The sequence below is a fragment of the Gouania willdenowi genome, chromosome 19, assembly GCF_900634775.1.
Source record: "Gouania willdenowi chromosome 19, fGouWil2.1, whole genome shotgun sequence".
Taxonomy (NCBI): Eukaryota; Metazoa; Chordata; class Actinopteri; order Blenniiformes; family Gobiesocidae; genus Gouania; species Gouania willdenowi.
The window spans coordinates 19,187,283-19,214,602 of record NC_041062.1 but is presented as its reverse complement, the minus strand read 5'-3'; the positions used below and the strand labels follow the sequence as shown (position 1 = coordinate 19,214,602).

At 40.7% G+C, this 27,320-nt stretch overlaps 1 protein-coding gene across 5 annotated transcripts; it reads right to left on the bottom strand.

Moving 5' to 3' along the window:
* Positions 1-240: 240 nt before the first annotated feature.
* On the bottom strand, positions 241-26,828 carry rhbdf1b (rhomboid 5 homolog 1b (Drosophila)). 5 transcript variants are annotated; one of them, XM_028475415.1, is made up of 18 exons: positions 26,319-26,828; positions 23,382-23,598; positions 21,733-21,924; positions 19,525-19,647; positions 19,258-19,400; positions 12,022-12,276; positions 11,838-11,949; positions 11,682-11,756; positions 9,769-9,930; positions 9,531-9,631; positions 8,952-9,015; positions 7,737-7,828; positions 5,913-6,012; positions 5,676-5,776; positions 5,414-5,567; positions 4,680-4,903; positions 3,369-3,488; positions 2,853-3,269 (listed from the first exon to the last, which is right to left on the bottom strand). In XM_028475415.1, exons 1-17 carry the CDS (start codon positions 26,357-26,359, stop codon positions 3,383-3,385), a joined length of 2,262 nt encoding a protein of 753 aa, XP_028331216.1. In that variant the 5' UTR covers positions 26,360-26,828; the 3' UTR covers positions 2,853-3,269; positions 3,369-3,382. The 5 variants fall into 5 exon arrangements, with proteins under 5 accessions (XP_028331213.1, XP_028331214.1, XP_028331216.1 ...); XM_028475412.1 differs by lacking the exons at positions 2,853-3,269; positions 3,369-3,488 and adding an exon at positions 241-1,016 and having other exon boundaries at positions 26,319-26,827; XM_028475413.1 differs by lacking the exons at positions 2,853-3,269; positions 3,369-3,488 and adding an exon at positions 241-1,016 and having other exon boundaries at positions 5,937-6,012; positions 26,319-26,827.
* Between the last annotated feature and the right edge of the window lie 492 nt (positions 26,829-27,320).

Sequence of the window (27,320 nt, the reverse complement as noted above, 5' to 3'; positions counted from 1 at the left end):
ATGCATGTTTCTTGGAGTCATTTTGTGTGTTTTTGGAGCCTTTTTGTATATTTTTGTGCATTTCTGTTGTCGTTTTGTGTACTTTTTATATCAATATTGTTTAGTTTTTGTTTTATTTTACTCATTTAGTATATTTTTATTATAAATACATTGTGTATTCCGGGAACTCTTTTGTTGTCGCAAAACTCTCTCTAAACAGCTCTGTGTGCGTTCAGCATGTACATCCAAGGTGAACGTTTGTAATGCTGTATTTGCAGAGAAATGTGCCGCTTTCAACACAGTCGCGGTGCGGCTTTTTTTTTTTTTTTAAAGCTTATTTTGTATTACAATACAACATGGAAAACACATTTAAGTGAGTCCTAACCCAAACCTTCCCCTAAACAAGCCACACTACAGAACTTACTCACATGTGCTGTCCCTTATAGGAGAAAAAGCCTAGAAAAAGTGCCACAAATTGTGCAGCTGTTAGTTAATAAATGTGCCTGTGTGGCATTTTGCATCATCAAATTTAACCCTGGGACAACTTTATTTGAATTAAAATTATCGAGATTTATTTCGTATATCGCCATTTTGAGAAAAAAATATTGTGATATGAGTTTTGGTCCATATTGCCCAGCCCTAGCTTCTCCATGTCAGTCTTCCTTTTATTTTTGGCTTGCTTTACCGTGTAACCGTTGTGCCGCCGAAATCCGCAACTTTACAATAACTTTACAATTACAATATGCTTAAAGGTTAGTTTGGATTTGAGACCAAATCAGGCAACAAAAAAAATTGCATACTGCAGCTTTAACGCAGAAGCGATCCAGCTTGTGTTACACAGTCAAAGGAGGTGTGCGTTCAAGTCGTACTTTTCACAGAACTTGTCTGTGAATGGGATGCAAGTGAGGTACTCACACCACTCACACTTGATGGGATAGACGTAGAAGAGAACAGCCAGAGCAGACAGCAGAGCCACGAAGGCCAGCAGGAAGACACAGATCTGCACTTGCTTTCGGTACATGTCAAAATGCCCAAAGCTGCGAGTTCAAAGACAAACTGTTTCAGTCTTCAGAAAAATGCATTAAACATTCAAAGCTCAAAGTTAATCAAAGTCAGTACAGTAAAGTCTAGATCAGGCATTCTCAACTGGTGGGTCGGGACCCAAAAGTGGGTTGCGGACATCTGGTTAAAAATAAATAAATACTTAAAGTCTCTCGTGTTGGACTTTTCTTTTGACAGGCATGCTGTGAAATGCGTGTTGCACAGGAAAATATTTCGATTTATGTTTTTAAAAAGATGATATATGTTTGAACAGTAATTTTTCAAAGACTAAATTTGGTTGATTTAATTCGAAAAAAAAAGTGGGTTGCAATTTATTTATTTATTTATTTTTTTATTTATTCAGTTTATTTCCGACATGGTTACATTCCCTTTTTTTTTTTTTTTTTTTTTTTTTTTTTACATTTTTTGTACATGCCGAAAAAGGAGACGAGAGAAGCAGTTTGCTTATCCGGGTCCCGTCCCCTGTTTTACCATCGCAGATTTACATGGGTTTACATGTCTCTCTGGTCAAAACATTCTTGATTTCTTCTGAACGTCCATCTGTAGTCAGTGTTGTCCTCTCTATCTTTGTTTTTGTTGGCCTTGTTCCCTGCTGTTGGAAGGTTTTTCCCTTTTCATCCACAATGTCACCTTGTTTTGTCTCTACATCAAGGGTAATCCAGCTGTTGTTAGTTCTATTGGCAGTGTTGTATTTTCCACTGTCTGATGATGGGATCAGATCCAACTTGTATAAACACATCACCACATTCCAGTTCACAAGCAAAGTAGTATTTTAATGTAATATATCTTAGTTCATAAGCGTGTTTCTAACTGCTGTTGTTAGTTTTATTGGCAGTGTTGTATTTTCCACTGTTAGATTTAACTTGTATAAACACATTATTATATCTTAGTTCATAAGCAAGGTAGTAATTTCATTGTATATAAAAAAAATCGTGTTTCTAACTGCACATATGACAATAAACACTTTGAATTTAAATTTAATGTAATCCTTAATCACCCCACCACCTAGCAATTAAAATGAATAAATGACAGACCTTTTTTACTCTTGGTTTCCACATTTAATTCGGTCTCCGTAAAATAATCACAGTCTGAGTTTTGTTTCCAGTGTTTATATAGATCTGGGTCCATATCCATGATTACCATCAGTAATGTTGTTGTTTAGGTGGATCCTTCGTATTTTCCCAGGTTGTCCATCGTTTTGATGAGAACTGGTTTTCCGTCCTCTTCTTCCAGGATGTAAATCCTGCAGTTTTTTGACCACGTCTTCAAAATCTTTCCTTCTTTTTTTATTTGGCGTGCTTTCCATGCAATGCTTGCATTTTGTTTCGTCAGGTTTTCATTGATGTACACCTTCGTTCCCTTGAGTTTGTTTCCTTGCTTGATTATTTCTCCTTTGAATTTTATATTCGTGAAGATTATTTTTACAGCTCTGGTATCATTTCTCTTTGGCAGGAGATGGCAGGAGTTGATGTTGTCAGGGTTCAGGACAATGTCCTTCGACTTCAGGTAGTCAATGACCTGTTGTTCAATCGATTTTGTTTCTTCGTCACTCCTGGGTTTTATCTTTAGGCCTGTGATGATGACATCTTTCTCTCTTTCCTTTTGTTCCAGCTGTTCAACCCTCGCGTTCAACAATTTTATCTCTTCAGCATTTCTTTCATTCTTTTCTTTCAGTACCTTTGTTTCGCTTTGTAGTCTTTCCAGTGAATTTTCCAGCGTCTTTTCCAACGACTTTATCTCGGCAGACCCTCTTGTAGACCCTCGCGTATCATCTCCTTGACCTCTTCCAAACCCGAATTGGGTTCTGAAGGGCCTCCCTGCGGTTTTTTCACCATTTTCCTTCAGTCTTGGGCCCAGTTTTTCAGGCTGTTCAGGCTGTTCAGCTGTAGCCAGCTGTAGCCAAGGTCGTGTTATCGGAGCAAACGAAAACACGTCTGCTCTCACCAAAGACCAGAGAATTAGTGGATTTAAAGGCAAGTATTTACTTTATAATGGTTTTGCTACAGTGATATACATTCCTTCAGCCTCATTCAGAGGGCCATAGTTTAAAAAGTTCTGTTTCCTCCTTCCCTTGCTATTCCACATTTTGCAAAAAGTCAGCTCCAAACGGGCGAGTTGATTTTTCATGCGTTGTGATGTCATAACGCAGAAACTCCTCCTCCTGTCAATCCTGGCGCCTCCTACCTTACATAAGAATGTGAGCTCCTCCCTCTCAATCTACCTCACAGCTAAAACAAGCAAAGCAAAGGCAGGTTGATATCACAGTTAATATCTTTACGTTCAGTATATCGATAGTCAAGTATATAGATAAATCGAAGAGCGCTCACAATCAGTTCCACTTTTAGTAGCCGTTGTACCACCTCGTATTGCCTTTATGGGATGATTGTGACCCAGTGTGACGCAGCGGTCGGACAAAACAATAGGCTATCGTCTTAAATTGACTATTTCTGTGACCAGGAAAGGTGAGGAGGAGAAGAAAGTGACAGTTATTGATTTACTGCTGCTGCTGTGATAAACACACACATTGAAGCAGCACTGAGCATGCATATGCACGAAAGCCCAAAAAACAGCCTGTTTTTAGGAGCGGTATGAAAGTGACTTTTCAGAGGGCTAATGCTGCGTTCACACCGGATGCATCACAAAATGTTCGTACTTTCAGATTACACACAAAGTCAATGGATAGATGCGTCCCAGATGCGAAATCTTTCCAGTGCGGCAGCGCGGTGCGATTCGTACGTCAAGTGCGTTGGCCGTACGAGCGCGCTCCCGATTTTACGCATATACGCACACCCGCAAGAGTTGAAAATATTGAACTCCTGCGACTGTTTCGCATGACGAAAGCCAATCAGAGTCTTTGTTGACAATGACGTCAGGCCGTCAACACAGACACCGGTCTGTTCACCCATTCAACCATGGAGTAGAAGCTGTGTGTGACCACCTGGAGCTGAATGACACGGCCTTTATAACCGAGACCGAACTAGGAAGCATTTGGCGTGGAGGAGAATTAGCGAGGAGGTGGTAGTAGCAGGTAAAATTTCTCTCTGTAGCACTGAGCTAGGATAGCATTAGTCGCTAATCACACCGGCTTTTTTCACTGGTGTTTTATGTTTGTGAGAGGAGAAAAAGGAGCGCAGCTCCTCGCTTCAGCAGGCAGTGAAACTCACCATGTTGGATGTGTCGCTTGTGGGCGGGGCTTCGCTTCAGACGTGCGTTTGATGCAAATGGGGACATTTTTCGATCCTGCGGACCCTGCAGTACGTTTCGTGCAGCAGATGCGTACGGTGCTGCAGAAAACGCATTCGGTGTGAACGCAGCATAAAATTCCAGAAAAGAGGCGAGTTTGAGAAAATAAATGTCAAATACTATGTTGTTGGGGTTCTTACAACAATTGGAGATGGGTGAAAATTAGCATAACACTGGACCTTTAATGACCGTTGCAAAATGTGGGACCCAGGGCGAGACCAGTTGAGAAACCTTGGTCTAGATATTGAGAACATTCAAATAATTCGATTTCTGTTTATCTGTATTTTATTCTAATCTTTTAGCAAATTAAATCGTGCACTCTCATAGTTAAACAATTATTACAAACTAAACTTCATAAACGGACTAAAACGTAACGTTTCAAATTTAACACCTACGTGATGTATGGCAGGAAGGCGAAGGACAGGAAGAACCCCGACACAAAACCGCACATGTGGGCAAAGTTGTCAATCCATGGGAGTAAACCAAAGGTGAAGAAGAAGACAAAGATGGCCGACAACTTAGCAAAAGCTCGCCATGGCCTCTCGAGGACCTGCCAGCTCTGAAAAAGCTCCACGAACAGACAGGCCAGGATCCCAAACTGGCTGCCAGCAGGACCCACCTGAGAGGAGGATAAAACAAATGTTCATTATTGTTCTTTGCAGCATTAAGGTAACATTCACAGGACAGTCTCTATGCACTGTGCTAAGCTAACTATGGCCTGCAGGCTACAACAAGTGATCTGAGCAACACCAAAAAAAGAAAAAGAAGGTGGGATTTATTGATTTTTTTGCAAAATTGAAATTTAAAAATAAATTAAAAAAAAAAAATCTCAGTCATTAGCAAAATTCAATTGCAATAGCTGATGTTCAAGCAATAGAGGACAGTATATTAACATTAAAAGTACAAAAATGTGAAGAGTTGGACTAGGATCAATCAACGGCATTACTTAATACATAAATACATATGTATTCAGCTGAAAAAAGTGTGTTTGGGGTTTAGCTACTCTTTAAGCTTTACAGTGTAGGCCGCTTCATTTGTCAACATTCGTACTGACTTGCTTTAGATATAGCGTGAAGCTGTTATTTACATTTTTCCAGAGACATAGAAGATGAGCGATGGATGACCGTACCTCTGCTCTGTAGGGCAGAAAAATAGCAGAGGCCAAGTTTCCAGTTATACCACTCAGCATGTAGATGATGGAGATCCTCAACCAGCCAGCCAGTTTCTCCAGATCCCTCAGAACAATCATTTGGAACAACACCGACACCATGCAGTGGAGGATGCTGCAGGCATAAAGCAGCAGGTGTGTGTGTTACTCTTGACCACAGTTTCATGTGCAATTTTACAGCTAATCTGTAGAATTCAGACATGTTCATTCACTGTTCATTCACCCAGCGTGAAGAAAGAGAGAAAGCCACAGACGAGAAAACTGATCTGGGATCTCTGGATTGAGAAAAGGCAGCAAACCACACACTTCATCCATACAGGCCACCTGAGAGACAGAAAACCCACTGATGAGTCTCCAAAAATGTCGAGATTTTGTCAATGACTACATGAGCAGCTTAGTGTGCATTACTTATGAACAGTTGCCTGCTGAGCAAGGCGGACATTTTAAATTCAAGCCTCACCTTTAGCAGCTGCGTGACTTTTACCTGTGAGCACAGCGTAGCCTCCACATGGAAGTAACCCTGCATGAAGTCACAGTACTCTCTGGACGTGATTTCACATCTGCAAGAGAACGTTTGGAAAACACCCGTTGGATGGTTATGACCTTCTAATCCTGGGGTCACCAACCTTTCTGAAAGTGCGAGCTACTTCAAAGCTAGTGAATGGCTACCAGTTTAAAGGTCCCATGTCATGCTATTTTTCACCCATTTCCATTTATTCTAAGAACCCCAAAAACATAGTATTTCAGGTTTATTTTCCCAAACTCTCCTTTTTTCAGAGTTTTAGCCTCTGAAAAGTCACTTTCTGAGCAACTCTACACAAACAGGCTGATTTGCGGGATGTGTATGCATATTCATGAGTGGGCGTATCTGTTTACATGTCAGTCACGGCAGAGTATGGCAAGCCCTTTTAACATTTAATAAGTCTGGCGGACATGTAGCAATTTAGTTTTCACTAGTGGAAATTACATTTGAACATGTTCAAATGTAATTTTGACATGTTGAAATGTTAATTCAAGATATCTGTAAAGCCATTTTCACACGTAACAAATATATTTCAACATGTCAAAATGTCATTTCGACATGTAGAAACTGAATTACAGATATCTGCAATTACATTTTTACATGTAAAAATGTAATTGCAGATATCTGCAATTCAATTGTTACATTTAAAAATGTAATTGCAGATATCAAGAATTCAATTTCGACATGTTGTAATTCAATTGCAGATATCTGTAATACAATTGTTACGTGTAATAATTGTATTACAGATATCTGCAATTCAATTGTTACATGTTGTAATTCAATTGCAGATATCTGCAATTCAATTGTTACATGTAACAATTAGATTACAGATATCTGCAATGTGAGAACAATTGCAGATATCTGTAATACAATTGTTACATGTAACAATTGAATTGCAGATATCTACAATTGAATTACAACATGTAACAATTGAATTGTAGATATCATGAATTAGAATTGCCACATGTCAAAATTGAATTGCAGATATCTACAATTCAATTGTTACATGTAACAATTGAATTGTAGATATCATGAATTAGAATTGCCACATGTCAAAATTGAATTGCAGATATCTACAATTCAATTGTTACATGTAACAATTGAATTGTAGATATCATGAATTAGAATTGACACATGTCAAAATTGAATTTCAGATATCTGCAATTACATTTTTACATGTAACAATTGAATTGCAGATATCTGCAATTGAATTTCAGATATCTTATTAAATGCTAAAAGGGCTTGCCATAGGCAGAGAGCTTCCTGGAGGCGTGGCTTCTCCAGCTCAGTGCGCGTCAAATTTGTCATTAAAGTGGGAACGCGTCATCAAATGTTTCACTTTGAGCATGTGTATGAAGCCCAAATAGCACTTTTATGATGTTTAAAGCACAGAAAAGTCGATTTAGCGTAACATGGGCCCTTTAAAACCCACTTATTGAATACGACATTTTCACATTTTCACTTTAAGTTTAAACACGTAACACTTTATTTCTCGGAATTGGAATTGTTTTATTTTCATTAAGTTTCACAGGAAATCATCATGTTTCTATTTTACTAACACCTAACAAGAACAATCCAATGACAACTAAATTTCAACGACTATATTGGGGCTAAATTTGGACCGATTTTGAAATATTTTAAAAAACCAAAACAATTTCATTGACTAAATAAGGGCTCATTTGAGGCTCAGACCGACCAATCAAATCTCGCCCAAAAAAGAACATCTACATTACATTGGGTGTTTGGTGGGAATGTTCTTACCTCCCTTTAGTTCCGATGCAGCAGGGGCGGCCTGTGATGGTGCAGTCTATGTGAGGGAGGTTGGTGTGATTTCCACTGTGTTTGGTACAGATCTACGACACATGCAACAGTACAACAAAATAAAAACCCAAGTATCCCAAAATCTACCAATGCATTAGCAATCTAGGTCTAAATTTGACATGTTTATAGAAAAAAAAATGTATAAAAAATGTGTTATGTGCTTACTGGTAGAGGTGTTGCGAAATCAATAATTACAAATTTCACAGTATGAAATGGTATGAAATACAATGTATTTCTTTTTTTTTAACTAGCGATAAAAAGTAAATGGTAACTGACTGTAATTTGGCTTTCGCAAAAGTCCCGCCCTCCTTATTTACTTTTGGGATGTCCGTCATTTTCCTCAGTTGGTCTCGTCTGGAATGGCCGGGAGAAGTCTAGCGGTGTGTGTTAGTGACTATTTTTGGAGCAGTAGCTGCACGATATCCTCCATATTCAGGTGAAAGGGGTTACAATATACTGCGGAGGGATATATTCAACATATTAAAATAAACAACGGAGGGGACATTACAACTATCAAAGCAAAAGCATCCTGGACCAGTCATGCTTCTGAAGTGCTGGACTTCTGTGAATATCTTTCTTACTTTACCAAAGTCACTGCTGGGTTAGTTTTCTCATATCATATTGTTCGTATCCTCCTTAAAGGTCCCATGTCGTGCTATTTTTCACCCATCTCCATTTGTTCTAAGAACCCCAAAAACATAGTATTTGAGGTTTATTATCTCAAACTCGCCTGTTTTCCAGAGGTTTAGTCACTTTCATTTCTCTACACAAACAGGCTGATTTGCGGCCTACTTATGCATATTCATGAGTGAGCGTGTCTATAGACGGGACAATGACTTCCTCCTCACGCAGGATGACGTAGGGCCAGAGGACGGCCCGCCCACCTCCCACCCACTCCGTAGCCGAGCTCATGCTGCTTCATAAACACGGGAGAGAGCGTGGGGGCGGGGCGTTACAAAAATACATACGTAGCACTGCGCGAAGGATGCTGAAATGCTCACCTATGTGCTATGCACATGTTAGTGCAATTCAAGTTAAAAACATGAAACCAAAAAAAAAATCGATTTTGGCATTTTTTGGATCAATACAATAATTGTGTGGTGAAATATAGCAATATACCGCCGAATCGATTTTTTTTCTTACGCCTTTACTTACTGGCCACTGGGTGATGTCATCCAGCCACTCATGCGGTGTAACTGATGCTGGCTCCAAACAAGTTCTAAAGAACAATACATGTTAGTAAGCAGAAACAACAAACAGACATTTAAGAAAAAAAAATCTAAAAAAAAATCTAAAAAAAAAAAAAATGGATAAATCTGTTCATAAGATAAACAGATTAGATGCTGAAATATACTTAAACAAATGGAACCAATAAAGTTGATTGGAGACCAAAAACCAAAATAATGCAATGATCCTTGCTATACTAGATCAAAGTCACAATGGATCGTGCCTTTGATTTGGTTTAGCAATTTGACTGAACTCCCCGCTCAACAGAATTACACCATCTATCTATAAAATGCATTTTATCATATAAATGAAAAATGAAGAACTATGACAATCCCTGCCCGAGATTTCAGTCAACTTTCATTATTTTTCGGACTAACAATTATGAACTAAATATAGCCTTGTACAATAGCAATGCAAGTATATTGTTCAATAATAATAAGAATCATTGCTACAATACATTTTATCTGTTCTACAGTATATACTGTATATTGAATGGCCAAACAGTACCTGGGGTCCTGATGGCAGACAGCCCCATGCTGACGTTGGTGACCTCTTAAATGTGGAGTACTGGGATGTTGAGGCCATTTGACCCATAATGCCAGCGTGCTCTGCAGCAAGTGGAGGGTTATACTTTATGACTCACACAAACAGTAACTATAAACAAATGCTCAAACATCCTTAGTGTTGCTTTACTGTAACAACAAAAACAACAGTTGGATGAGTTATAGGAAGGGGATCTGCTGACCGAGCACTCCTCCTGGAGTGTTTGTAGACAGCCTGAGCGATCCTTCCTTACACAGCAGCCTGACTTCATCTCTATTGTTCTTTTCTCCTGCATCAGTTTATGGATCTCTTCATCTTGTCGCATGCATGGAGAGAACTTTGCTCCAAGGTGGATTAGCGCCTCCTGCAGGGGGGCAACATTGTTCGAGTGAGTTAAAGACTTTATAAGGGTTTTGCTACAGTGATATACATTCCTTTAGCCTCAGTCAGAGGGCCAAAGTTGAAAAGGTTGTTTCCTCCCTCCCTTGTTATTCCACAATTTGTAAAATTTCAGCTCAAAGTTGGATTTTTCTCACCTTATGACATCACAACGTGGAACTATCTGGCTCCTCCTACCCTATAAGAATGTGAGCTCCTCCCTCTCAAACTACCTCACAGAAACAAACATAGCGAAGGCAGGTTGATATTACAGTTAATATATTTATGTTCAGTATAGATAATCCAGTTTATAGATAAACCAAAGAGCGCTCACAATCTGTTCCACTTTTAGTAGCCGTTATACCGCCTCATATTGCTTTGATGTGATGATCTGACGTGTTTGTAACCCAATCTGACGCAGTGGTCAGACAAAATAATGGACTCTCGTCTTAAATGGACTATTTCTGTGAGATAAGCAGAAAGAAGAATGTAAATTATTTACTGCTGCTGCTATGCCCACTCATGCATATTTATGAAGCGCCAAAAAACTGTTTTTAGGAGCGCTCAGAGAGTGACTTTTCAGAGGGCTAAGACTCTGGAAAACAGGCGAGTTTGGGAAAATAAACCTCAAATACTATGTTGTTGGGGTTTTTAGAACTAATGGAGATGGGTGAAAAATAGCATAATACTGGACCTTTAATGGTAGAGTGAAAAAATATCTCTTGAATATACTGCTCATTGCAGCTCTCAAGTGTATTACCTTAAGGTGGTTCAAACCGGACCCCCCTGCTTATGATATCTGCATTAAAAATTCTAAAAAAAAGATGTTTTCTTTACGAGATGGAGACCCGATATGCTTATGTTTCAGCTATAGTTGGTTATGCCTCCTCTAACACATTGAAGTGCAGATTTAATCAAGGTTTAGGGGTATTAAAACGTATGCAAATGTCACTCCACGTGCTAATAAGGAGTGCAAACTCCAGGGAATCAGGACTGTGCGTCTTCAGCGCGTCAAAATACGACCTCATTCCATTTAGCATGTTTCCCTCTAATGAAGATGCATAGAAGGCGGATCTCCCAGGGGGAGCAAAAATATGGGAGGAGGAAATGCAAATAAATGAATGCAGGGGACGCAATGCAATTCATTAAATCTGGAACCATTTGCTGTGATTGTTTTAGCACAGGTAAATAGTACGCCTGACAAGCAGGTGCAAACACACACGCAGAGATCCGCTGCAGTAAATGTTGACACAAAACACATCAAAGATGGGGGAAAAAAACTTCAGTTAACCTTTCTAGTATAAGAAAATAATTCAAATAAAACAATATTATCAATACTAAAAGCTGAAGTTTGCAAATTCAAAAATGGCTATGTAGTAGGAAAACTCTACAATCTTTTTTACTGTACTGTGTTGACTGAAGTTAATAAAAAACTAAATTAAAAAAAAGAAAGATAAAAAGGGTCGACATTCCACTAGTTGATGTAATTTAACATTGGCATCATGGTCAAATGATGGTTAGCACTCTTGCATCAGATAAAGAAAGCTCTTGGTCTCACTACATATGTCCAAGCTTTTTGGAACAATGTTATGTTCAAAAGCAGCTCCAGTTGGTGCAGTTTAAAGAGTAAAAAGCAAATACATTTCCAACTAAAAACAAACCAAAAACAAGGTAATTGTGAAAACGTGAGCGAATAGTCATTTGGATCTAGAAAACGGTAGCTGAAAACATCCTCACCGAGCTCGGACCAATCCAGAAGTTCTGCTGCTGCACAAACTTCACATTTTCATAAATGCCTTTGTTGCTCAGCACCTAGAAATGCAGTGACACATGTAACATCAGTTGTGACAAATAAATTATTCACCATAGAATAGCAGTGTGTATTCCACTCACTGAGTCCACAGTTTCATACTGAGTGAAGCCCACAGGAGCGATGCCATAGATGCTGACAGCCACAATGGTAATAATCAAATGGACACATGTGATCCAGTAGGTAAAAAAAGGCCTGAATAAACAAACAGAGTTCTTCTCACTGTATTTCTTGGGGCCTAAAGATCATTTTACATTGTATTACCACCTGTGAGCGTCCATGTCTTCAATCTGCCTCTTCACATAGCTGTCGATGCGTTTGCGGTATGTTCGGTTAGTCAGACGGCCCATGATGCCCAGGCCGTATGGCCTCTTCTCGAGGGCAAAAAGCTCCTTCAGTGGTACAACAATTCTTTGCTCACGCTGCGGTTGGCTGTTGACACTCACAACGTCTTGTTTAATGCGTATTTTAGGTTGAACCAGTGAGTTGTCCTTTGCTTTACGCCATCCTCTCTCCAAAGGCCTAGAAGGATGGGAAGGGAAGAGAAAGACTTCTGTTTTACATGATTAGAAAGACTGTTGCCGTGTTGTAAATGCCATACTAACATACTACTCATACTTAGTTTGATGTCAAAATGAGTATGTCGAGTGTTTACATTAGACAGTTCGAAAAGATTGAGTACATGAGAAATACCCAGATGTATATTTAATCGGGACATTTTTTAAGTATGCACGGTGGGCACACTAGTCGTACTCAACCGCCCCATGATGCATTGCGAGCGGAAAATAAAATCGTCCTGGGACTGGCTTCAAGCTGAAAATCAAACATCTTCTTTTCAAAACAAAAGCATATCTTCTTGTTTTCCAATAGTTTTTTTTAAAATATTTTGTAAATAGGGCACGTTTCATCAGTAGTCAATAGACAATATGGAATCTCTGAAATGTCAAAATAAAATGTGTATAAGTGAGTTTTATGAATCAAATGACCACATTTTGATATTCTACTTGGTCACTTTCTCGCTTAAAATACTTTCAGAACTTTCAACGGTGGCGAATCAATGAAGATATTTAGCCTCAGTGCGTTTCATATTTTTGTCCTTGTAAGTAGTGCTGGACAATATGGGCCAAAACTCATATCTCAATATTATTTCTGAACCTGGCAATATACAAAATAAATCTAGATATTTTTTAAATTCAAATAAACCAGAAAGACAATTGACGGTTAAATTTGCTGATGCATGCATTAATAAATACCACACAGGTACATTTATTAATAAACAGCAGCACAATATGTGCCACTTTTGGCTTTTTTTCCCCTATAAGGGACAGCACGTGTGAGTGAGTTCTGTAGTGTAGCTTGTTTAGGGGAAGGTTTGGGTTAGGACTCACTTAAATGTGTTTTCCATGTTGTAATGTAATACAAAATAAGCTTTAAAAAAAAAAAAAAAGCCGCACCGCAGCTGTGTTGAAAGCGGCACATTTCTCTGCAAATACAGCATTACAAACGTTCACCTTGGATGTACATGCTGAACGCACACAGAGCTGTTTAGAGAGAGTTTTGCGACAACAAAAGAGTTCCCGGAATACACAATGTATTTATAATAAAAATATACTAAATGAGTAAAATAAAACAAAAACTAAACAATATTGATATAAGAAGTACACAAAACGACAACAGAAATGCACAAAAATATACAAAAAGGCTCCAAAAACACACAAATTGACTCCAAGAAACATGCATTACAGAAAAATATACCAAACGAAAAAAATGCAAGAATGAGTAAAAACAACAAACACATTTATCTCACACATGTCCCATAGAATTAAAACAGGGAAATCGCACCCACTATTTTACTTTGCACCCACACTGTCGTGGACCAAGTAGCCAAGGAACAGGAAACAGGTTTGCAGTTGAACAATTTGGGTTTTATTTTACCCAAGAAGGAACTTCCACAGCATGGTGTTAACACAACCCACACCACCCCCAACTAACACACAAGGGGAGACTTATATATGAGTTGGATATTCCATCAGACACACACAGGGGAGAACATGATATATACTAACTTAAATCTAACATAAAAAACTCCCAATCCCCCTATGAGTTCAATGACTTGGTCTGGTCCGATGGGCGTGGGTCTCAGCATAAAAGTCAGCTCCGCCCTCTCCACCATCTTTTGCCAGACCAGGAAGACATTCCACAGGTAACTCAAAAACAAAGAAAATCAGGATTAACAGACAGTGCATTAATTGAAACACAAAGAAACAATGATAACTGTGTAACTTAACCTTAATGTGTGGCCGTGGCCATCACACACTCCCCCCCTTCGAAGCTCTCACTGGGACAGCGAGAGAGGTAGTCCGCTGTACAATTGTCCCGTCCTGGAATATGATGGATGATGAAGCGGAATGGCTGCATTGCAAGATACCATCGAGTGATTCTTCCATTCGTGTCCTTCATCTTCTCAAGCCACTGAAGAGCCTTGTGATCCGTCTCCAGCGTAAACTCCCGGCCCAGAAGATAGTACTTAAAAGAGTCCATTGCCCACTTGACTGCGAGAGCCTCCTTCTCCACAGTTGAATACCGGACCTCCCTTGGAAACAGCTTACGACTGATGAATGCTACTGGATGTCGCTTTTCTGCTGATTCCTGGATTAGAACAGCCCCCAGACCCCTCTCCGAAGCATCAGTTTGCAAAATGAAATGCTTTTTAAAATCTGGACTGTACAGGACTGGGCTCTTACTCATTGAATGTTGAATGTCCCGAAAGGCTGCCTCCGCTTCCTTCGTCCAGAGCACCTTGTTCGGACATTTGGATCCAGTCCGATCAGTAAGGGAAGCTGCCCTGGCAGAAAAATGAGGGATAAAGCGATGGTAAAACCCTGCCATGCCCAAAAATGACCTTAGCTGCTTTCTGGTCTCTGGCAGTGGGCATGACTCAATGGCATGGATTTTACTCACTTGTGGCTTTATAAGCCCATTTCCAATTATAAAACCCAGGTACTCGGTCTCCGCTTTAGCAAAGAAACATTTAGCGGGATTGATGGTCAGCCCAGCCGACTGAAGGCGGCCTAGCACCTTCTCCAGATGTTCAAGATGATCCTCCCAGGTGGTGCTGTAAATGACAATGTCATCGAGATATGCTGAAGCAAAGTCTGAGAATTCACACAGGACCTGGTCCATTAGCCTCTGGAATGTTGCAGGGGCACCATGTAGTCCAAAGGGCATGACTGTAAACTGATACAAGCCCCCTGGTGTCCGGAAGGCAGTCAATTCTCTGGAGTGCTGAGCAAGGGGCAACTGCCAATAGCCTTTGCAAAGATCTATGGTGGTTAGGTATTTCGCCTTTCCCAGGCGTTCAATCATATCATCAATCCGTGGAGTAGGATATGAATCGAACTGTGAGATTGTGTTTAAATACCTGAAATCAATGCAGAAACGGATGCTGCCATCCTTCTTTGGGACCAAGACCACTGGATTGCACCACTCACTTTTAGATTGCTCGATGATCCCCAGGGACAACATGAAATCGACTTCCTCCTTCAGCACAGAGAGCATCCGTTCAGGTATTCTGTAACTCAAACGTCTCACAGAAGCTCCCTCTTTTAACACAATATTATGTTCAACAAGGTGTGTTCTTCCCGGGTTTTTCTGAAATATTTCGGGGTTACATCTAACCCTCACCTGTTGTTGCTTTTCTTCAGGCAGGTGACTGAGGTGCATGTCCAGGGAGGCAGCTGCGGGCAGGTATTGCTCCTCCATTTCCTCATCCTCTGGAACCTTCCTGATCAGCAACACTTCTCCCTTTCCAGGTCTGTCAACCCATTCTTTAAGGAGGTTCACATGCAGCCTCCTACTAGAGCGTGGCCGGCCCGGGGTGGAAACTTGGTAGGTAGTTTGCCCAATTTTACGTTGGACCTCAAATGGTCCTTGCCACTGTGCCAGCAACTTACTGCCATCGCTTGGAAGGAGTACGAGTACCTTTTGACCAGGGTTGAAGGACCTCTGCCGGGCTGACCGATCATACCAGACCTTCTGACGCCGCTGAGACTCTGCCATGTGGGACTGGGCAAGCCCCCTCATCTTTTCCAGCCGATCTCTCATCTGCACAACATAGGAAATTATGTTATCAGCCCCCCCACCTGCCTGATTTCCCTCCCAAACATCTTTCAATAAAGATAGGGGACCCCTTACTTCATGACCATATAACAGTTCAAATGGGGAGAAGCCAGTGGAGGCCTGGGGTACCTCCCTATATGCAAAAAGGAGGTAAGGCAGCCATTGATCCCAGTCAACACCAGTCTCATTCACAAATTTCCTGAGCATCTGCTTCATGGTCTGATTGAAGCGTTCGGTGAGCCCGTCTGTTTGAGGGTGATATGGAGTTGTCCTTAAACTCCTAATACCCAGCAGCTGATACACTTGTTTCAATAGGGTAGACATAAAATTAGTTCCCCGGTCGGTAAGGATCTCACGAGGAAATCCAACCCTTGAAAACAATTGGACCAGGCAAAACGCCACTGATTTAGCTTTCATGGACTTCAGGGGAAAAACTTCCGGATATCTTGTAGCATAATCAGTTATCACAAGCATATAACGATTGCCTGCTTTACTCCTTTCCACAGGTCCCACAATGTCCATCCCTAACCGCTCAAATGGAGTACTGATGATTGGCAGTGGCTGGAGTGGAGCTCTGGAGGGGATTCTCGAGGATGTCTTCTGGCACTGAGGGCAACTTTTGCAGAACAGTCCTACATCTGCACGTAGGCCAGGCCAGTAAAAGTGGGGTTTAATGCGAGCAATGGTTCTGTGCTTACCAAGATGGCCTGCCCATGGCACCGAGTGTCCCAAGGTCAGCACAGTTTTCCTGGCTGCTCCCGGAACCACCAACTGTATGGCAGACCCCTGCTGGCGATAAAGGATACCACCTTTTAGAAAAAAATCCTCACTGCTGCAAGAATCAGGAACAGTTCCTTGTCCCGCCTCCTTAGCTCTCTGAAAAAGAGGTACCAATGTTGTGTCGTTTTGTTGCATCTCAATGACATTGCTTGGAATTCCAAAACCCAAAGGCAATTCAGGGTCAGGACCAGAGAGTGGCGCTACAACAGTCTTATGGAATTTCTCTTGCCTTTTCTGACGACGTGACTTACGAGACTTCCCAGGTGCTGTCTCCAGGTCTGCATCATAGAATGGCAGGGCACTTAGTGTTGGAGAGGTCTCCTCCAACCTCTGGCTTTGAGCTCTGGTAACTGCCGCATTACATCCACGGCTGGAATCCAACAAATCAAAAAGTACAGGTAGGTCTCGACCAAGCACAGCAGGAAATGGCAAATTATCAGCAACACCAACATTTACGAGATATGTTTGCCCTTGTACCTTGATGTACACGTCTGCTGTTGGATAAGGCTTTTTGTCTCCATGCACACAAAAAACAGGGACAGTATCCTTAATGCTGATAACATTTGGTGGTAAAAAATGTCTGTGTACGAGGGTCTGGTCGCTGCCTGAGTCAATAAGAGCCTGTAAAGTTTGGCCATTGATTTCAATCAAGGACATTTTGGCCTCTGAGTTCAATTTGATTTCAGGCTCATCCGCCCGAGGTACAAAACATACTTGTGTTATCTTGGGCGATTCTTTGGGGCACATTGGTTTGGTATGGCCCTCCATTCCACACCGATAACAAATCAGCTTTTTAGCAGGGTATTTTTGAGATGCATTAGCTGACTGGCTGTCCCTCATGGGAGTCCTACCTACATCAGTGGTTGGTGTTTGATGAAATTGCGGGAATAATTTGCGACTGTCGTTCCTTTCCCATGCTGTATAGCTCCATGGCTGACCTTTCCTCCGTGCAGCGACAAACACATCAGCCATCTTGGCAGCCTCAGCTGCAGACCCTGGATTACGCTCCTTAATCCAAACCTGCAACTCAGGAGACAGCATTCTGAAGTACTGCTCCAAGATGATGAGTTCGCCAATTTCATGGGTTGTTTTACCTTTGGGGTTAATCCACTTTCCATATAGCTCCTTAAGCCTTGCATAAAGCTCTTTTGGGTTTTCATCAGGAGGTATTTCAAGAGACCGAAATCTTAATCTATATGTCTCTGGATTTATATCATATTTATCCAAAATTGCCATTTTTACTTTATCATATTCAAGAGAATCATCAACATCCATATTTACATATGCTCCCCTAGCTTTGCCAGAGAGCAAAGGAATAAGATGAAAAACCCAATCCTGTTTCTGCCACCGACAAGCATGTGCAATGCGTTCGAAGGTGATTAAAAAATGTTCAACATCATCTTCCTCTGTGAGCCTTTCTAGTCTGGGCTCATGAAACAGCGCCTTACTGGTTGAGATTTGAAAGTTATTAGCTGCCATGTCCTGATGCTCAGGCACAGACTGTTCAGGCTCACCTGACCGCTGCTCCAGATCTGGTGGTTCAAGCTCTGCTAACAGAGGCTCTGAGAGTGGGGAGGTACGAGCCTGCACTTCCAGCTGTAGTAGTTGGAACTGGTGTTGGAGTGTTCTGGAGCGGTGCTCCTGTCGGGCATTTTCCTCCAGCTGTCTGGCCTCTCGGGCTTCCTGCTGCGTCATATGGGCCCGAAACAAGGAGACCAGGTCAGATAATGAAGGCTCCTTACCTTCGCCCTCAGTACTGTCCACCCCTCCAGTAGCTCCATTTTCTTCCTCACCCTCATTTAGGGCCTCCGTTCCTGTCATCTGAGGCTGGTTGTCTCTGTGTGCTGTTCTTGTACTTCTTCCACCTCTCTGCATAACTATGCAATCACGGTGGGAAGAAGAGAAGAGAGAAGAAAAAAACTGCAGCAAAAAAAACCTGGTGTCCTTTACTGGATGATCCCACCACTGCCACCAAATGTCGTGGACCAAGTAGCCAAGGAACAGGAAACAGGTTTGCAGTTGAACAATTTGGGTTTTATTTTACCCAAGAAGGAACTTCCACAGCATGGTGTTAACACAACCCACACCACCCCCAACTAACACACAAGGGGAGACTTATATATGAGTTGGATATTCCATCAGACACACACAGGGGAGAACATGATATATACTAACTTAAATCTAACATAAAAAACTCCCAATCCCCCTATGAGTTCAATGACTTGGTCTGGTCCGATGGGCGTGGGTCTCAGCATAAAAGTCAGCTCCGCCCTCTCCACCATCTTTTGCCAGACCAGGAAGACATTCCACAGGTAACTCAAAAACAAAGAAAATCAGGATTAACAGACAGTGCATTAATTGAAACACAAAGAAACAATGATAACTGTGTAACTTAACCTTAATGTGTGGCCGTGGCCATCACACACACATAAACCCCTTTAAAACACTACAGAGTACAGAGTATGTACACCTCTTTGTATATCCAACCTTCAAACACATACTCATTTGACCATAATTGACAACTCTACTTAAGCTCCTCCCACTATATGAATACATACTTCCAACGGGCACTGTACTAGTTATATGAATTATAAACAAGCTCACAGCATTAAATGATTCCTCTGTAGCTCATTCTTGTCGAGTGCACTTCCTGTGAGCTCGCTTTCGTCGAGCTCATTGATCGCAGCCTCTGACGGCGTCTCAAAGACTTCATCGACGTAGCTGGTAGATTCATCCGGCAGGCCTTCCTGCACAAAGATCAGAAGCTCAGAGTAGAACCAAGTAAACGTCACTGGTTCCCATGGAGAACACATCACTTGACAGCAGCTTGTGTGTTTTAATGCTGAGGGTCAAAGTGTGTCCGATGCTCACTCGGGTAAAAAACGAAGTATCCAGATCATCAGGAAAATCCACCGTGTCGTCTTCAAAGAAACTGGAAGGCATGAAACTTTGTCTGCGACTACAAGCAGCAGTGCTATCAGTCAAAGACCTGCCCTAATAAACACAAGGACACACATATCAAATCCTTGGGAATGTATGTAAAGTTTTAAATCATATAGTAGAAAATAATCTTTAATATCACACTGTTTTCCAACATTGGAAATAACACTTTCAATAAGATAAACAATGGATACTATTCAGCATGTCAGTATGAGCTTTTCAGGCTGCAGCATTTTTGACTATACAGTAGGTGACCATGAAACAGAGATTTTAACCATTTTTCATGGTTTTTGTTTTTCTTTTTTCCAATGACCCGGATAGAGAAGTCGGTAACACTTTACTTTTTAAGTTAGGCTGTCATTAAGTGCCATTCATTACCCTAACCCTACCTAACTCCACTAGATCACTCCATCCAACCCAGAAAAATGCCAACATAGCTCCAAATGTATCATCATTTTGTGCACGACACCCTTGGGTTCAGTGAGTGGCCGAAGGGGAGTACCTGGTACTAGTAACATATCCCCCAGAAAACAAATCGTAGGATATATTGGAATATGGAAGTATGCGTCTTTCAGGTCTACAGACGTGAACCAATCGTTTTGACGTACCATGTGCAGCAGGTAGGCATGCGTAAGAATTCTGAACCTGTATTTCCTGACATATTCGTTCAGAGCACGTAATTCCAGGATAGGGCGAATCCCGGAACCCCCCCGTTTGGGGACCAGAAAATACCTGCAGCAGCTTCTAATGGTGGAACTCTGCCAACGCCCCCGAGGGGAGCATCGTCTGCTTGCCCCCCGGGGGGCAGGGCAACAACGGCCCAACAGCCCACCCACCAAGGGGGAACGGCAGGTGTTGCCACCGTGCTGCTTATGGTAACATATTCTGCGCCCTCAGCCTGGGTGTGACAGCGGGGCACACTATATTTTTGGTAAGAATATGAGTGTGTGTGCATGCTTTTGACATTTTTTAGAGAGGCAACAGCCGGAACCTCCATCAAAAAATGTCCTTTTCTCCCGGTAGCCTTTGGACCGAGCCGTGGTAGCGGGGAGGCAGGGGCGTGAGGGGCCCTCATTTGCACGCCTGGAAGCAGAACAAGTGGAGCTAGAAAACAGGGAATGTCTAGCTGCGTTACTGTAGATGATGAGAGGAGAGCATCAGGCTGCTCTCTTCTTTTTCCTAGAGTATGCTGCCCGGGCGGTGCCGGCAAAGCTGCAGCCGAGGCCGAAGGCTTCTTGGGCCAGAGAAACCGTGTTGTGACGGTTGGGCGGGCCGGGATACAGACAGTTTAGGCATGTTAAACCGAGCGCCCTGAGGAGCCGAGAACGCCTTGTGCCAAACAGGTGGGGATTAGACCGGGGACTTCCGGGGCAGACAGATGCAAAGAGCCTCATCCTCTTTCTTTCTAGTAGGTGGGACTATTTGCAGCGGATGAATACATTTCACCAGCCAATCAGGATTGGCGAAATGAGATTGGGCTTCTGGGGAATAATGCAGAGGCATACATCCCATAGTGAGACATCGAAACGAATGTTATGAAAGAGAACTATGGAATCAGAACAGTAACATAATGAATGAACTCTTGCAGGGTTTTTCACGAATGCACATGTTTTGTTTCACAGTTGTATTTCACATTCACAAATGCACACGATCGGTTTTGCAAATATATATTTCATGCAAACTTGCAATATAAATTCTGAAATGCACACGCTCTACTTCACAAATATTATTTTGAGGCACACTTGTAATATAAATCCACAGATAATGCGAATTGCTGAATGTGCATTTACAAACTGCTTCTGTGCTGTGAAACCTCTGCATTTGTGAGAGAAATGTGTGCGGTGATTTTTGAGACTGCCCTGACGTCGCGGGTCAACGAACGTCACCATTGGCTGATAAAACTGACAGATTCATCAGCCAATCAGGTGTGTTTGCTTTCAGCCAATCATATGGCTACATACATTTTCTCCACACTCTTGTTTGAGCACTGCGCATGCGCACATATCAGTAACTCTGCAATTGGTTTAAAAGTGTCGAAACTAAAACAGCATACTTAAGATCACAACATATAAGCTGTTTTTCAGGAAACGTAACAGTTAATATTAAACACAGCAATATTAATTATCATCAAACAAACACCTTCATCAATGCTGCAGCAGCCTTGATACTCATTACAGCTACAGACTCTCGCTTGCGTCGTCGTGGAAGTCGATTGTTGGCAGAATGGGAGCTGGAGAAGGAGCAGAGGGACGCCTTGCCCGGTGGGATAGAAGATTGTGGGACCTCCTCTGCCATACGGAAGGCACGACCCCGGGCCAGGGGGTCTACAATCTGCACACAAAATGTATTATTTATTTATTTATTTATTTATTTATTTATTTATTTATTTATTTATTTATTTATTTATTTATTTATTTATTTATTTATTTATTTATTTATTTTTTTATTTATTTATTTATTTTTTTATTTATTTTTTTATTTATTACCATTAGAACTCTGTATGAGCTTATCATGTTTCAAACTGACAGAGGTGAAAGTAATGGATTACAAGTACTAACATTACTCCAATTGAGTTGGTTTTATGGGTACTTGCACTTTTTTCAGTATATTTCTAAATCAGTAACTATACTTGTGCGCAAGTACGTTTTAAAAGAAGTAAAGTCATTTGTTGCATTTCTACACCCAACCATTACTGAGTAAATTAGAGTAAATTTTAGTTTTAAAATGAGCAACAAACATTGTCAAACTACAAAAAAAAAATGAAATTACCAGACAACAAACCATATGCATCACATCATAGCCGACCAATCAGATTAAACGTAGTGCACCGCGTCAAAACAGGAACTTGAAAGTGAGAAAGTGCAGTAGACGAAAAGTATTTAAGCATTCCAGTTTACTTATTTAAATCTAGAACAGTGGTTCTCAAACTCTTTTGGCTCAGTACCCAATTTCTCGTACTTTTGAATCCAAGTACCACCTTATGTCCAACTAGAACATTTTGCTCAGAATTCTGTGAAAAAACTACTATAGAGCATAATGATGGAATGAATGAGTGATAATACACATTTTAAAGAACCTCATTTTGTAAATAAGTGGAAAGAAACATTATTTAGTTCCTCCTGAATAGATTTATTTTATAGTTTTTATCATTTATGGTCAACTCTTGGCTGATGGGACTAAGACTGACCTTTGTATTTTCAGTTCGTGTTATAATGAAGATCATTTCTATCATCATTTTGTGAGTTTTTTGTGTCATTTTGTGTATTTTGTTGTTGGTTGTCTCTTCTTTTTACTATTCAGTATATTTCTCTCTTATTTTGTGCGTTTTTGTTGTTGTTTTTGTGTGTTGTTGGTATTATTTAAAATTTTCTCTCTTAGTGTGTGTGTTGTTGTTGTTGTTTAGTTGTTTCTTATGTCATTTTGTATGTTCTCCGTTATTTTTCGTGTATTTTGCAGTGATCTTGTATATTTTTCTCTTTTTTAGTATGTCTTTGTTGTCGTTTTGTGTGTTGCTGGTAATGGTAAGTATTTTTCTCTCTTAATGTGTGTGTTTTTTGTTGTTTATTTCTATCATTCAGTAAATATTTCTCTTATGTTGTGTGTTTTTGTGGTCGTTTAGTGAGTTGCTGGTGATATTCAGTGTGATTATCATTTTTAATTAAAAATAAACATTATAAAAACCCATATTTTTAATGCTTTCATTTGGTATTTTCCTCTTGCTCTATCTCAAGTACCCCCCGTAGTGCCATCGCGTACTGATCTAGAATGTGGCCCTGGCCCCAGCCTACCTTCTGCATGCCATAGTGGTGCTGACTGGGGTGAGGAGGTGGGACGTGGAGGGATGGAGGGGTCTCGGTGGGACTGTCTTGGCTGAGCAGCTCCATCTCCCTCATCACCTGTGCCTTCAGACCTCCGTACATATGGCTGCAGTGATGCAGGCTCTTCCTCCTCCATCGCTGGGTGCTGTCAGTGTCTTTGCTCACTCCAAACCAGTCTGCCGTACCTCTGTTGATGGTAGAGTGGTTAGTAAAACAACATAGGGAAACATGGTCATTCCAACAAATGGCCCACATACTTTGTCTCAAAAAATTCTGAATTTTTTACCCATTGTTTCCGTGATTATCCAATAGGCACATTGTAAATTTTTAGTGTGATAGGATGAATATTTTTTTTAAATATGGCCATTTTAATGAGGTGTGTCCTTGCTTTTCTTTCATTTTCAGCTTTTAATATCTCAGGAACTACATCACATAGTGTCGTCAGACTCGTGTTGAGTGACTTTATTGTGCAAAGTCCGTCCAAAAAGTGCAAAAAAATGGATTTACCGACACCAAACCCATGTGTAGTTCTTTGTACAATATTTACAGCTTTCTCAGTCTTTTTCCAGGAGTTTATACCTGCCATGTACTCAGCTCCCCTTCCTACGCACACACACACACACTACTCCTGTGGTGCTGAAGGCCTCTTATATAGCATGAAGCCCCTCCCCCAACACATTTAAGAAAGAAAAGCAACAGTCTCTCTACATACAGGAACCAAATCACAAGATAATTAATTTTGGAAAACTACAAAACCAACTAAAGACAATAATCCGTGTATCATTTGTTCATTCGTTTTTCAAAAAACACTCATTATTTGATATTTGTTTCCAAAACCAAAATGAAAAAACGGAAAACGCCTTGTTTTTTCAAATTCAAGCTCTTTTGCTTCGGTACAGAAAACAAAAACGGAAAACGAACACCTTTATTAATTTTCTATATTACCGATTTGCCAAAGTACGTGATGCGGAAGTGAACTCTCATCCGACGCTAACGGCTATGCTAACGGCAGTGTGGCATGACAAGATTTCAGAGGATTTAGAGACTCCTAAGTGTTGCAAAGCTGAAGATACCTCGGAATGTGCAACGCTTCACTTCTGGGTCACGTACTTCGACGAATCGAAACATATTAAAAGTTTTGCGTTGAATTAAATTGTAAATTACAGTTTTTAAAGAATTTCCATTCTAATTCCAAAGTCAATTACAATTAAATTAGGATTACAACAGCAATAGATATATTCAACTACAATTACAATTATGATTATAATTATGCCATACTTGTAATAATTTATGAATTGCATGATTACAATTATAATTGACCCCAACCCTGATTGCATCATTTGTTCTGTGATCTGAAAAGTATAAAAGTAGAATCATCTCCTCTATTCCACTAAACAAACCCTGCATGGCAGAGTGTGTATACGTGTGTTTCCACAGAGTGTGGAATACTGTTTGGAGAATATTAGTGTTCAGCGATAAACACTCCGCCCACATGATTAGGGACGGAACAGCTGGGGGAACCTTCGAAGGCTGTTCAAAGTTCAGCCGGGAGTGAAACGGAAAACGATAGAGAACCGAGGAGGCGTGAGTTTGTGAAAACTGTTCAAACGTGTCTCAATAAATGTAATTACATGTCATAATAATCACAATATAACATGTCGGTAGGCTGCGGTGTTTTGTTCTCAGAAGAATTACATTTGTTTAGATGTTTGGTAATAAAAGAAAAAAAAATCACATCCTCTACAACAGGGGTGTCAAACTTATTTTAGCTCAGGTGGAAAAATATCAAGTTGTTTGATCTTAAGTGACACAGATTTGAGGAGGGAAAACATTAATGCCCCCATAATTAGGGGTGTGAAAAAAAATCAATTTCACGATATATCGCAATTTTTTTTTATGGAAGCCCAAAAGACTCATAATTAAATAAATAAAAACAACATTTTGAAATAAATACCATTTTGATAAATAACAGACAAATATATAATAGACTGGACTATTGTAATGGTCTTCAGACAGGAATCCTCCTAAAGAGCATCAAACATCTACAGCTGGTTCAGAACAAAGAAGTCAGAGCACATTACTCCAGTTTTAAAGTCTTTACACTGGCTCCCAGTCAGCCTCAGAATAGACTTTAAAGTTCTGCTGCTGGTGTATAAATCTGTGAATGGGTTTGGTCCAGAATACATCAGTGAGATGTTAGTCAGGTATGAACCCAGCAGGTCTCTCAGATCTATGGACACAGGTCAGATAGTGGAGCCCAGAGCTCACAGTAAACATGGTGTTGCTGCTTTTAGTTGTTATGCTGCAAAGTGGAACAAACTGCGTCAGCATCACATGTGAACATTTTTAATTCAAAGTTAAAGGCACTCTTTTTCTCTACTGCGTAGGATTGAGAGGGAGATTTTTGGTCATGTTGTTGACGTAATGTGTTTGTTGATGATTTTAAATGGTTTTATTGATGATTTTAAATGTTCTCATAGATTTTAAGCTGTTCAATGTTTTCTGATGCAATTTTTGATCATGTAAAGCACAATTGCCTTGTGTATAAAATGTGCTATATAAATAAATTAGCCTTGCCTTGCCTATATGCAAGGGAACCGTCGCAAGATTTATTACCAAAAAAAAAATATGGGGGGTGAAAGTAACTAGTAACTTTTACTTTGACTACTTTTTAATTGCACTACTTTTTACTTGTACTTGAGTATTTTTGGTACGACTTACTTGTACTACAGTACTTTTACTTGAGTCGGAGATATCAGTACTCTTTACACCTCTGCCTTTAGTTGCAACCTAAGATTATGCAACAAAAAACTGTAGCAATACAAACAATTATAATACTATGGTTTAAACACAATGAGATCATTTTAAAAGTATGTACAGTAATATAATGTATTAACCTTGACTCACCTGTCAAAAGAGCTCCAGAAGGCTTTTGGGGTCTGGGTCATTGCTTTCTGACAAGCTTTGTGTCCTTCTTCAACAGCATCACTCACACACCTGACCTGGCTCACACAGTGTGTTTCTGGGTGTGTGTGTGTGATGTAAAGATGACAAGTATGTTATTCCATTGGAAGAATTTCTAGTATCCTATCCACGCTGGAAGTATCTGACTATGATAAAAGTTGAGAATCGAAGAGGAAACGGTGAAGATCCTGCTGGAAAACCTTTCCCTCCTGCTGGACCTGCTCATCTGAAGCACTTTGGGCTTGTGTCAGCAGCTAAAATGAAGCTTATTTAGGGTTGGGTATGAGCAAAGTGTTCCTGTAAACGTATCAGTAGCTGGCAGAGCTCCCAGTTTCCCTCCTCCACAGTGCCTGTGACCCACTGGGCAAACAACACAGGACTTCTGCTCTGTGTCAAGATGAATCCCCCCCTCCCCTCATTAGGAGGGCCCCCTCTTTATGTGTGTAAACACCAACTTTAACATAGCAGCACTGCACAGGAAATGGGAACTTAAACAGAGGGGGAGAAGAATGATCATCAGGAAAGACTAAAAGCAGTGGGACATGTCTTCACATGCAGATCTAGTCAAATGACACTTACTTTCACACAAGCCTGCATGCGGTTAGAGCCCTGCCTTGGTTTTCAGTACAGTTATTAAAGTGGGGAGTTCAAACATGTTCAACTGAACATGAAAACCAATAAAAACCAGTGTCATTATGAGTGTGGTGAAATACTGAATCATTTAACCGTGTGGCATGATCTGTCAAAATAAATGTACTCTAAAGTGATACGTGACTCTCACAAGGACTGTCAGAACATAAAACATTAACATGTTCACTTTAAAGCCAGTGGTTTCAAACTACCGTAATTTCCGGACTGTAACCCGCTACTTTTTTCTCTCGCTTTGAACCCTGCGGCTTAAACAATGACGCGGCTAAATTGTGGATTGTAGAAAGACAGAGCAGC